Source organism: Myotis brandtii, unplaced genomic scaffold (assembly GCF_000412655.1).
Source record: "Myotis brandtii unplaced genomic scaffold, ASM41265v1 scaffold207, whole genome shotgun sequence".
NCBI lineage: Eukaryota > Metazoa > Chordata > Mammalia > Chiroptera > Vespertilionidae > Myotis > Myotis brandtii.
In genome coordinates, this window is record NW_005357736.1 from 1281690 (window position 1) to 1293007 (window position 11318).

The window sequence follows — 11318 nt, forward strand, 5'->3', positions numbered from 1 at the left end:
GGCCCCTCCCCCAGGCCACGTGCGCAGGGAGCCCACCAGCCCAGGAGCCGCCCGGCCTTCTGAGCCGGGGAGGCCAGGACGTGTCCGCTGTGAGTGCCCAGGGAGGGAAGGAGCCGCTGTGTGGAGGGAAGTGGGGACTCGGAGCAAAGGGCCAGTAGAGTGCGTGGCTCCGACTAACACAAGTCCCGGCAGGACCCCCTGCTGAGTCAGCGCCTCGCCCGCCACAGCCTCTCTGAAAGCCTCCGAGGCTCCCTCCAGCCGGCCGGCCGCTGCGCCGCAGGTTGTGGCTGGAATGGCCTCACCGCGGGGTCACTGGGCTGCAGTGCTCTTGCGAGAGCGTTGGGGAAACCTGCGGTCTTCCCAAGGGTAGAAAACGCCGCTAATAACTTTTATCTCGGTTCTCCCCTGGCGCCGGGCGCTGAGAGCTGTGTGTTAACCCTCAGCCTCTCCTGGGAGGAGGGAAGGGTGCCAGGACCGGGCTGGAGGGGCTCAGCTCTGAGGCCTCAGGGAAGACCAGGATGGGCACCAGGGCGGGCACAGGTCTGGGTCCCCCTCTGGGCGAAGATCTGAAAGTGAGAGATGAGCGGGCTGGCCATTCAAGGCTGGGCAGTGTCTGTAGAGGGGAAACTGAGGCCAGAGAGGACAGTGGCGTGTCAGGGCCTCCCAGCAGGGCAGAGCCTGGTCCAGGAGGTAGAGGGTCGGAGATGGACAGGCAGCAGTGACCTGATGCTGGGCTGGGGGTCATGCAGCTGGACTGGTGGCCGAGCGCCTGCTGCAGAGGCCTGTGGCCTGGTCCGGGCAGGTGGCCTGGTGCTGCCTCCTCCCCCATCTGCTCCTTCTCCGTGGGGGCCGCGCTCGGAGTGGAAGCAGATGTTCCAGCAGAGCAGCCGCTGGGGCCGGCACATCAGGGCAATTACTGCCGCCTCCCGGGGCCCAGCAGCTGCGCCCGCCCTGGGCAAGGCTGAGAGGAGGCGTGGCCGTGGGAACACTTCTGGCCGCCCCAGCTCTGCGGGGCCTCTGCATGGGGCCTTCTGAGCAGGAGCCTGCATGGAGGGCCCTCTCTGGGCGGGACACTCCTGCCACCTCCCGTGGAGGCCCCTCCCGGCACCTGGGCAGCAAGCTGGAGCCCGCGAGGGAAGCCCCCTCCTCTGAGGGGAAGGTGCACGGCTGGGGGGCTGGGTGCCCGGGATCAGCGAGGTGCAAGCAGACTCTGAGCCAAGTGCCGGCTTATATGGTGGCAGCACTGCAGGCCGCGATGGAAGGGGGCCGCTGGAGGGGTGAAGAGTGAGGCCGGCGGGTCCCCGAGAGCCAGGGTCCTCGTCCCACCCATCCCACCAGCGTCGTGCTGTGGTCCCACCCCTCTGCCCCTGGCCCCCTGACCTGCCCTAGCCGCTCCTGCCCCTGATTCTGTCCCCGGGTCCCCCTGCTTCCTGCCCGGCCGCCAGCACCTCGCTTTGTCCTACCACTCTCTCCTTCCCACCTAAGGCCAGGGGTGGGGCTCCGGGACCTTGGATGCCCCCCTGTGAAGTGGCAGTCTTTCTGCAGCGAGCCCTGCCCTGGGCAGAGTGCCCTCCTCACTCTTAGGATGTGAGGGCAGGGGAGACAGGCTCCCCGGGGACAGGAAGTGGGCCCTCGGCTGCCGGGGCAAGGAGCAAGCACCCTGGCTCCAGCCCGCTTGCCTGGGTGCTGTCCGCCCCGTGGTGCCTGCCAGTCTGCCCCGCCAGGAAAATCAGATGCAAAGCGAGTTTGTGCTGTCATCCCCGTCGCCAGGCAAGGTCGATGCCTTGCCCACACCATTTACCAAGAGAGTGGTCCCCGGGCCAGCCAGGGACACTGGTGACTCAGGTGACAGGGGTCGCAAAGTTACACAGGAAGCGACAACCCTCACCCGGACCTCGGTCCCCTGTGCGGAGAGCTGTCGCTCTGAGTGTCAGTTCGCCGGGGTGGGCATGGCGTGTTGCTCTGACCCATCACTGCACATCCTTGGCCTCCGCGGCCCCGCGAGGCCCCAGTCCTGGCCGAGACTCCGACTCTGTGGCTCCTGGTCCCTCCGCCCGGGATGTGCCCCCTCCCACCTGCTCCGCGGGACAGTGCCTGGGCAGGAGGGACGCTCACGCAGTCACTAGGCCGGTCAGTCAGCAGGTGGGTGTGCGGGCAGCGGTCCTGGCCGCTCTGCGGTGCGGTGAAGGGTGCTGCCATCTGACCACAGCCCACGCCCCTGGACACCGGGACTGGGGCCTCACTGCCCCCCACACACACCTGCCACCCCCCGTGCTCCTCTGTCCATGATGCCAGGCAGCTGGTGGCGCCTGTGAGGGGAGCCCAGACCCCTCTCGGAGGGCCGCTGGGTTGGGAACACACCCAGGGCCACAGCTGCGCCTCGGCTTCTGGCCATACGTGGCTCTGCTGCTGCCTGGAGGGCCCTGCGGAGGTCGGACAGACGGGCCACCGGGGCCTGCAGCCCCGGCACAGCAGCCTCTCTGCTTCCTCACTGTCAGGGGCTGAGGACAGAACAGGTGCGGTTACTTAGCGGACGTGATGGGCCTGGAGTGGCATTTCCCGGAGAGGGCGCTATTCATGCTTTGCTGTTGTCATTATTGCTGTTACTCTTTTTAATATATTTTATTGACTTCGGAGAGAGAGATAGAAACATCAATGATGAGAGACAATCATTGATTGGCTGTCTCCTGCACGCCCCACACTGGGGATCAAGCCCGCAACCCGGCCATGTACCCTGACCAGGAATCCAACCATGACCTCCTGGCTCGTAGGCCGACGCTCAACCCCTGAGCCACACGGCCGGGCTATTGCTCGTGTTAGTGTGTGTGTCAGCCACGCCATCCTCTGAGGCGTCTTTACTGACCCCGAGGGCCAGAGTCCCTGCGTGTGACCTGCCCACTCACCTGCGGAGCTGCTCAGAGGGATGGACCTGCCGCAGTGGTCAGGAGGGTTGGGACACATGTCGGTGGGGCACGGGGCAGGGGCACCCAGCAAGGAGAACTCCGTGGGCAAAGGCCGGAGGGTGAACCGGGTCCAGCCGAGGTGCCTGCCGCCTGGAGCTCAGGGGGAGAAGGGGAGGGAGGGGAGGCCCTGTCCCCGCCCCTCCGTCCCCTGGTCATCACCCTTCCCTGGGAAATGCAGGCTCCTGGGCTGCGCCCTCTAGACCTGGCTCTGTGTCTGGGAGGAAACCTGGGAATTGGCTGTTTTTATCTCCCAGGGCATCATCCCACAGGGTCTGAGCCTAATTGTAGAAGGACTGGGCTTCTGAACCCTGGCCCACGCTCTTGGGACCAGACTTTACTTTTCTGGGCCGCTGTGGCAGTTACAGGAGAGCTGCCACAGGCCCCTCACCTCTGGCCCAGGGGAGACACGGGGTGGGTGTGCCGGGCCAGGGAGCACAGTGAGTCAGCACGGGGTGGGTGCGTGCCTGCGTGTGTGCGAGTGTTACACCGCCCGGCCCCCAGGTCCCGGTCTCCATCTGCTCAGGGCCGACCTGGGCTCCGCAGGCAGAGGGCTTGGCCCTGGGCCATGTCTGGAGACAAGAGCATGACGCCGTGCCCATCCAGGGCCCTTGGCAGCTACACCGGGTGTGGGAGGAGGCCACTCCCTGCCAGCGCTGCCCGGGCTCAGTGTGTGGGAGCCAGCCTGCCTGTGGCTGTGGGAGACCGAGTCTGGGGAGAGTCCACTACAGGGCGCAAGTGTCTCAGTCACCTTGACCACATGGCCCTGCCAGCCGCAGCCCCGCTGGCTCTGCTGCCCGCCTGCCTCCATCTCACCTGTGCAGTTGGTGGGAGGGTGAGCGCGGCCTCCAGGGCTGCAGGTGGCTGGGCCCTTGGTGCCCCATGGAGCCCGCGGCTGGCGGCTCCCTGACCTGCGCCCTCACGTGTGTGCCCTCCGTTCCAGGTGCTGGGGAGTCTGGGAAGAGCACCATCGTCAAGCAGATGAAGTGAGTGCTGTGTGCGGACGGCCTCCCCGCCTTGGTCTCCCCTCTCCTGGGCCCGGCTCAGGGCGCTCCCAGAGGCAGCCATCCGTCCTCAGAACCCGGGTGGTGGGGGCAGTTCCGTCCTCTCTGAAGTGGGTCCCTGCAGGCCCCAGCCCCCCAGGTGGTCGTGCGCTCTCTGTGGCCTGTGGCCATTAACCCCGCCCCCTGGCTGCCAGGATCATCCACGAGGACGGCTACTCCGAGGAGGAATGCCGGCAGTACCGGGCGGTCGTCTACAGCAACACCATCCAGTCCATCATGGCCATCGTCAAAGCCATGGGCAACCTGCAGATTGACTTCGCCGACCCTTCCCGTGCGGTACGTGGGCTCCCCCACCCCTCCCGCCTCCCAGAGGCCTCAGGGCCCGTCATGAGGGTACCCAGCCTCGGCCCTATCCCCGGGGCCTCCCGCCCTTATCAGGTGGGGTAGGGTGCTCCCTGCGACTGCTGACCGCCCTGCGGTCCCCAGGACGACGCCAGGCAGCTGTTTGCGCTGTCCTGCACGGCCGAGGAGCAGGGCGTGCTCCCCGAGGACCTGTCCAGCGTTATCCGGAGGCTCTGGGCCGACCACGGCGTGCAGGCCTGCTTCAGCCGCTCCCGGGAGTACCAGCTCAACGACTCCGCTGCCTAGTGAGTGCGCCCGGCAGGGCGGGGTGGGCGGGGTTGCCCTCAGAGGCCGGGACTGTCAGCCGAGGCCTTGCGGGGTCTGGCTTGGGGCAGGAGGCATGGTATGTCCAGGCCAGGAGGAGGGCCAGGCAGGGGCTTACAGAGCCCATCCCCTGCGGGCCACCGGCGGCTCATCTGTCCTCACACACAGTCGTTCTAAAGACCCGTTTGCTGCCACCTGCTCTGTGCCAGGTCCTGGGCAAGGCTTCAGGGACACGGGTGAGTGGAGCAGACAAGCTCCCAAGCAGTGACAACCTAGGTGTCAGTGTGGTGGCAGCCGCGGGGGCAGGCCAGAGAGGGGTGCCTCAGGGAGTCTGCCCTGGACTTGGGGGGAATGGGCACAGCCTGTGCCAGCTCCCGGGTGGTAAAGTGCTGACTGTGCCTTGGTCACAGGGGAAGTTCAGGCTGGCTGGGCAGAGAGCCAGGAGGGAGGCAGGGTGTGGGAGATGACATGGGTGAGGTGCAGCCCAGGGCTTGAGCCCTCAGCCTTGCTGGCCTTGGCTGAGCTCAGGACCAGCTGGGGAGTCACGGGATCCCAGGAGTCCCGGAGGGAGACCAGCCCACAGGACGCCCTAACCGCCTTTCCTGAAGTACCTGCACGTGCCACGCCTGGCGCAGGGCGCTGAGTGCCCCGTGGGGAGTAGGACAGACAGGCTGGCGGCCAGGGCTGAGGCTGCAGGGCTGTGGGCGACACCCACAGGCTCTGGACGGTGCCACCCAGATAGGCTGCCGACCCTGTGCCCGCCTCCTCCTGGCCTGCACACACCATGCCGCCCAGAGCCCGTCCCGCCCGGAGCCCAGGAGGGGGTGGGAGGCGTTCCCTGCCCATTATGTGGACAGCCCCTGCCCTCGCAGAGGTCTGAACCCCCGGTGAGCGCCCCCCCCTCCGCCCCCCAAGCTACAGTCTCAGCCAAACACGGGCCTCGGGGCCTCCGCGCTGCCCTTCCACCGGCACAGGCTCAGCAGAGCTGTGGGCCGTCAGTCATTGCCACCTCTGTGCCCAGGCCTCCAGGGGGGCGGGCGAGAGCCGCCTGCCAGGCCACTTCCCACTCCTCCCCGTTCCCTTCTCCTTCCTGTCCAGCCTGCTGTGTGCACAGCGCTGTTCTGGGGGGGATTCAGCAGTGAACGCGGCCCTGCTCTCCCGGCAGGTTTATGCCTCCACTGAGGGTGGGGAGTGGGTTGAGACACCCCCTCTCTCCGCAGCCATCCTCCAGGGCTGCCCTGGGGCCGCGAGGCCCTGGGGAGAGCCCACCTATTGGGGAAGGAGAGACGGGGGTGGAACCACCCAGGGGCCTCCAGACTGGAGGCGCTTGGCGGGGGGCGGGGCTTGGTGTGGAGGTTACAGCACAAGCGTCATGGTCCCCCCGGCTCTTCCTGTTTTTCTGTTCTGTCTCTGTGTCTCTGAGGTCATTTCCCTCTGGCCAGGCTGCTGGTGGGAACCAAGGGCTGGCCCAGCAGCCCTGCCCCCAGAGCAGAACTTCGGTACTGGGCGGCCTGGACCCAGCCCCGGACTCAGCGGGATACTGAGGCCGGCTGTAGGCGGAACCAGGGCCTGGCTGGGCGGGTTGGTGCTGACATGGGAGCTAATAAGGGAGCTGGTAACATGAAGCCCCTGGGGCCCCCAAGTGGTGTTGATGCCCCCCCCGAGGAGCCCAGCCTGCCCAGCCCCGCGTCCAAGTCCAAGGACACGCCAGGTTGCTCTATGGCTGACGCCATAATTGCACTGATTAGCATCCCGAATCCCTCGCTGGAGAACTGATCTGTCCCCTCCCACCCCTGCACCTGCAGCTCTAGCATCCGGGCCCCCAGCTGAGGCCGGCCTGTCTCAGACCTGGGCGCGGGGCTGGGCTGGCCACGGGCACCGAGCTGCCCCTCGCGGGCCTGATCTACAGGTGGGAGCCGAGGGATTCTGGTCCAGGTTTCCTCATCTGAGCAACGAGTGTCATGCAGGTCAGGAGGCCCCTGCTGGCCCCACTGACCCCCCCTCCACCCCCCCACTTCAGCTACCTGAACGACCTGGAGCGCATCGCACAGAGCGACTACATCCCCACCCAGCAGGACGTGCTGCGGACCCGGGTGAAGACCACGGGCATCGTGGAGACACACTTCACCTTCAAGGACCTGCACTTCAAGTGAGCACAGTGTGTGTGTGTGTGTGTGTGTGTGTGTGTAGAGGCAGACCCGCCAGCCCGGAGGTGGAGGTGACGAGGGAGGGGCCTCCCTCCAGGACCTGCTCCTGGCTGTGCAGGGAGCGAGGGCAGCCCTGCTCTTGCCAGCAGCTCACATGCTCTGCGACCTGCCCCTGTGGCCGCAGCCGGCCCTGCCGACAGCCCCGAGCCTGCCCTGCTGACCACCCGAGCCTGCCGGGCCACACTCCCTGGCCCAGAGTCGGGGACAGTGGACAAGTGTGGAGCCGCGAGGGTAGCCGCCCACCCTGAGCAGGCTCTGTCCTCAGTGGCCGGCCTAGGGATGGAGCCGGGATCCTTCCAGAGGCTCCTCCCTTCTCTGGAGCTAAGGTGCCCCTGTGTCCGCAGGATGTTCGACGTGGGCGGCCAGCGGTCTGAGCGGAAGAAGTGGATCCACTGCTTCGAGGGCGTGACAGCCATCATCTTCTGCGTGGCCCTGAGCGCCTACGACCTGGTGCTCGCGGAGGATGAGGAGATGGTGAGCGCCGAGACCACGGGGGGCGGGGGGCGGGGCGGTGTGTGCGGGCTGGGCTGACCGCTGTCCTGCCCCCAGAACCGCATGCACGAGAGCATGAAGCTGTTCGACAGCATCTGCAACAACAAGTGGTTCACGGACACGTCCATCATCCTCTTCCTCAACAAGAAGGACCTGTTCGAGGAGAAGATCACTCACAGCCCCTTGACCATCTGCTTCCCCGAATACACAGGTGAGGGGCTGGGCCTCGGAGCACTGGGGGGACTCGCTGGCTCGCAGCGCCCCCTGCTGGACAGAAGGGTAACTGTGGGGCCCTTGGTCCGGCTGGTGCTTTTGGGACTTAAGTACTTGTGCCGCAGGTGGGGGCCCTTCTTCCCACCCTGGGGGTGGGCCCTTCCGTGTGCACGTGGGCATCCTCCTCCCACACAGATGTGTCTGCGCTCACACCCTCATCCTGTGCACGTGAGCACCCTGTGTGCGTGTGGGGACACGTGGGACGGGCCGGTCTCACCGTGCTGCCTCCACAGGGGCCAACAAGTACGAGGAGGCAGCCGGCTACATCCAGAGCAAGTTCGAGGACCTGAACAAGCGCAAGGACACCAAGGAGATCTACACCCACTTCACCTGCGCCACCGACACCAAGAACGTGCAGTTCGTGTTCGACGCCGTCACTGACGTCATCATCAAGAACAACCTGAAGGACTGCGGCCTCTTCTGAGGGGCAGCCGACCTGGCAGGACGGTGAGCCCGGGGGCCAGGCAGGGAGCTGGGGGGCCGGGGCGGGACCAGGCAGGGAGCTGGGGGGCCGGGGCGGGACCAGGCAGGGAGCTGGGGAGGGACAGAGCAGGGCCAGGCAGGGAGCTGGGGAGGGACAGAGCAGGGCCAGGCAGGGAGCTGGGGAGGGACAGAGCAGGGCCAGGCAGGGAGCTGGGGAGGGACAGAGCAGGGCCAGGCAGGGAGCTGGGGAGGGACAGAGCAGGGCCAGGCAGGGAGCTGGGGAGGGACAGAGCAGGGCCAGGCAGGGAGCTGGGGAGGGACAGAGCAGGGCCAGGCAGGGAGCTGGGGAGGGACAGAGCAGGGCCACTGACCCAGAGCAGGGACGCAGGAGTCCAGCTGAGTGCCCAGTAGGAGAGCAGAGGACAAGGGGCACGCAGGCTGGTCGTCCATCATCCTCTTCCTCAACAAGAAGGACCTGTTCGAGGAGAAGATCACTCACAGCCCCCTGACCATCTGCTTCCCCGAATACACAGGTGAGGGGCTGGGCCTCGGAGCACTGGGGGGACTCGCTGGCTCGCAGCGCCCCCTGCTGGACAGAAGGGTAACTGTGGGGCCCTTGGTCCGGCTGGTGCTTTTGGGACTTAAGTACTTGTGCCGCAGGTGGGGGCCCTTCTTCCCACCCTGGGGGTGGGCCCTTCCGTGTGCACGTGGGCATCCTCCTCCCACACAGATGTGTCTGCGCTCACACCCTCATCCTGTGCACGTGAGCACCCTGTGTGCGTGTGGGGACACGTGGGACGGGCCGGTCTCACCGTGCTGCCTCCACAGGGGCCAACAAGTACGAGGAGGCAGCCGGCTACATCCAGAGCAAGTTCGAGGACCTGAACAAGCGCAAGGACACCAAGGAGATCTACACCCACTTCACCTGCGCCACCGACACCAAGAACGTGCAGTTCGTGTTCGACGCCGTCACTGACGTCATCATCAAGAACAACCTGAAGGACTGCGGCCTCTTCTGAGGGGCAGCCGACCTGGCAGGACGGTGAGCCCGGGGGCCAGGCAGGGAGCTGGGGGGCCGGGGCGGGACCAGGCAGGGAGCTGGGGGGCCGGGGCGGGACCAGGCAGGGAGCTGGGGAGGGACAGAGCAGGGCCAGGCAGGGAGCTGGGGAGGGACAGAGCAGGGCCACTGACCCAGAGCAGGGACGCAGGAGTCCAGCTGAGTGCCCAGTAGGAGAGCAGAGGACAAGGGGCACGCAGGCTGGTGAGTCAGGAGGGTCACCCAGAGCCTGGGCACAGGCCGGGCTGGGCTCTGTGCTGCCCGGTGGCCCACACAGCCGCAGTGCCTGGCTGTGCGCTGGCACAGAACTCAAGGGCTGTTCGGCCTTCCTTGGAGAAAACTCACTTCCTCACCACCAGGCCCTGGGCCCAGCCTGGAGGACGCTGGGGCCCCCACCTGCCGCTCAGTGTGACCGGCTCTGTGCTCCTCCCTCTTTGCCTCCGACCTTGAGGGACCTTGAGGGTTCTGAGCGGGGCTGGCTCCCCTGGGCCTGGGGAGGCGGGAAGACTCTGCCAGCCTCAGACCCCCTCCCCCAAGGAGCCCAGCAACGGGCACTGGCTTCTGGGTGGCCACTGTGTCCCTGGTAACAAGTGGGTGGGAAAGGAGCAGGTCATTGTGGGGGGGGGGAGTCACACAGTGTCTACCTCCTGACCCATGCCCTGCCTGCCCCCACCTCAGGGCCGCCGCCGAATCTGCTCCCCCAGTTCCTGAGGAAGATGGGGGCAAGAGGACCACGCCCCCCACCTGCCCTCCCCACCGCTTCCCCCCTCTCTCTGTTCTTGGCTCCCCCTGTTGCCTCCCTCAGCTCCCGAGACTTGGGGAAGGGGGTGCCACAGGCTTCCCTGTCTGAAGCCTGCCCTTGTCCCAGGTGCTGGGCACAGCTGGGGTACCCCCTTCCTGGGCATCTGTCTGTTCTGGATTTGGCCCTTGTCTTGTTCTGTGATGGGGGAGGGGAGCACATCCAGACCAGTGTCTGGAGGGGCACTCACTTCTCCAGCCTGGGACCCCGGCTTCACCCAGCCCCAGCCCCAGACCCTGGCCCAGCCCAAGGCCAGATGTTTACAGGGAGCCTCCTGCCCCCCCCACACACACCCCCAGCCGCTCGGAGGCCCCAAGGAAAAGCACAAGACGCGTGAGACGCCACCATTCCTGGAGACCACAGTCCACTGCTCGTTCTCGTAGCTTTTTAAAAAAACGAAAGGAAAAAAAAAACGCAAACTTAGAAACTTTTTAGAGGAAAAACTATTTAAAACTGTCCGATCCTGACCAGCTCCCCCAGCCCCATTCGAGCGACGCCGTGCCTTGAGTGTGTCTGTGTGTTTACACCCGCCCTGCTGGCTGCCCCTGTGCGGCCCCCCTGCCCCCACACCGTCGGGCCCAAGGGCTGCCAGCTTCACAGAGGCCTGTCCCAGGGCCACCGGCTCCATTAACCTCCATGTAGCCCTTAGCGCTAACCTAGGAACCGCCGCTGCCTGCCGAGGGGTCACGCCCCTCGTGCCCTCCCCCAGGTCGGGTCCTTCAGCGTTGAACACTTCCTTGCTTTTTTCACGTTTTATGGAATTGTTCACCTGGTTTGAAATAATAAAATGTAGAAAGAAAAACACCAAGAACTGCTCAGCTTCCTTCTTTCTGGGGTGCAGAGACCAGGCTGCGGCGGCACGCTGACGGTGTGCACCCTCCCCCTCCCCTTCACGGTGGCGGCCCTGGGTGCTGGGCTGCCGGCTCAGGCCCAGGACTCAGCACTTGGTATGTCTCCCCTCTCCTCCCAGCACCTTTGCGTCCTGGTGGGGGCAGCATCCAGCCTCGCTGGAGGGTCAGGGGGCACACTTCCAAGGACATGGAGCAGGAGGTGCCCGGTGAGTGGAGTAGAAGGAAACTGACTCAGCGCCCAGGCCCGAGGCCCAGGGGCCGTGTGGTCACAGGCCAGGTTGGCCGCCCCCCTCCCGCCTCCCAATCTGACGTGTTGCCCAGAGCCCTGCCCAGAACTGAGGCGCCTGGGGCTGGACTGGACAAAGTTGGGGACAGTGGGGGCCTCTGCCCAGAGGTGCCCTCCAACCCTGATGTGGGCAGGTGGCTACCCTTCACCTACACGGGGACTAGGGCTCAAGGAAAGGGGCGCTTCCGGGGGGCTCTGGGGAGGCCCGCACGTTTGTGGCTGCAGAGGAAACTGGCTGATGACCGTGGGGGGCTGTGGGGGGCCAGGCCAGCAGCCTCGCCCAGCTCCCCCAGCTCTGGG

The 11318-nt window shown here is 66.2% G+C and overlaps 1 protein-coding gene across 3 annotated transcripts in view; it reads left to right on the forward strand.

The window, feature by feature from the left end:
- The window catches only part of GNAI2 (guanine nucleotide binding protein (G protein), alpha inhibiting activity polypeptide 2), a 56328-nt gene extending 45639 nt beyond the window's left edge, over nt 1–10689 (forward strand). For 2 of the 3 annotated variants that reach the window (XM_005865386.2, XM_005865384.2), the window contains exons 2-9: nt 3904–3946; nt 4159–4300; nt 4451–4611; nt 6651–6779; nt 7182–7311; nt 7387–7540; nt 7836–8049; nt 9761–10689. In XM_005865386.2, the coding sequence (XP_005865448.1) occupies nt 3904–3946; nt 4159–4300; nt 4451–4611; nt 6651–6779; nt 7182–7311; nt 7387–7540; nt 7836–8026 (950 nt within the window). In that variant the 3' untranslated portion in view covers nt 8027–8049; nt 9761–10689. Of the gene's footprint in view, nt 1–3903; nt 3947–4158; nt 4301–4450; nt 4612–6650; nt 6780–7181; nt 7312–7386; nt 7541–7835; nt 8050–8515; nt 8559–8853; nt 9068–9760 lie in introns of all 3 variants that reach the window. The other variant, XM_014538966.1, reaches the window with a different exon arrangement.
- The last annotated feature ends 629 nt before the right edge of the window (nt 10690–11318 follow it).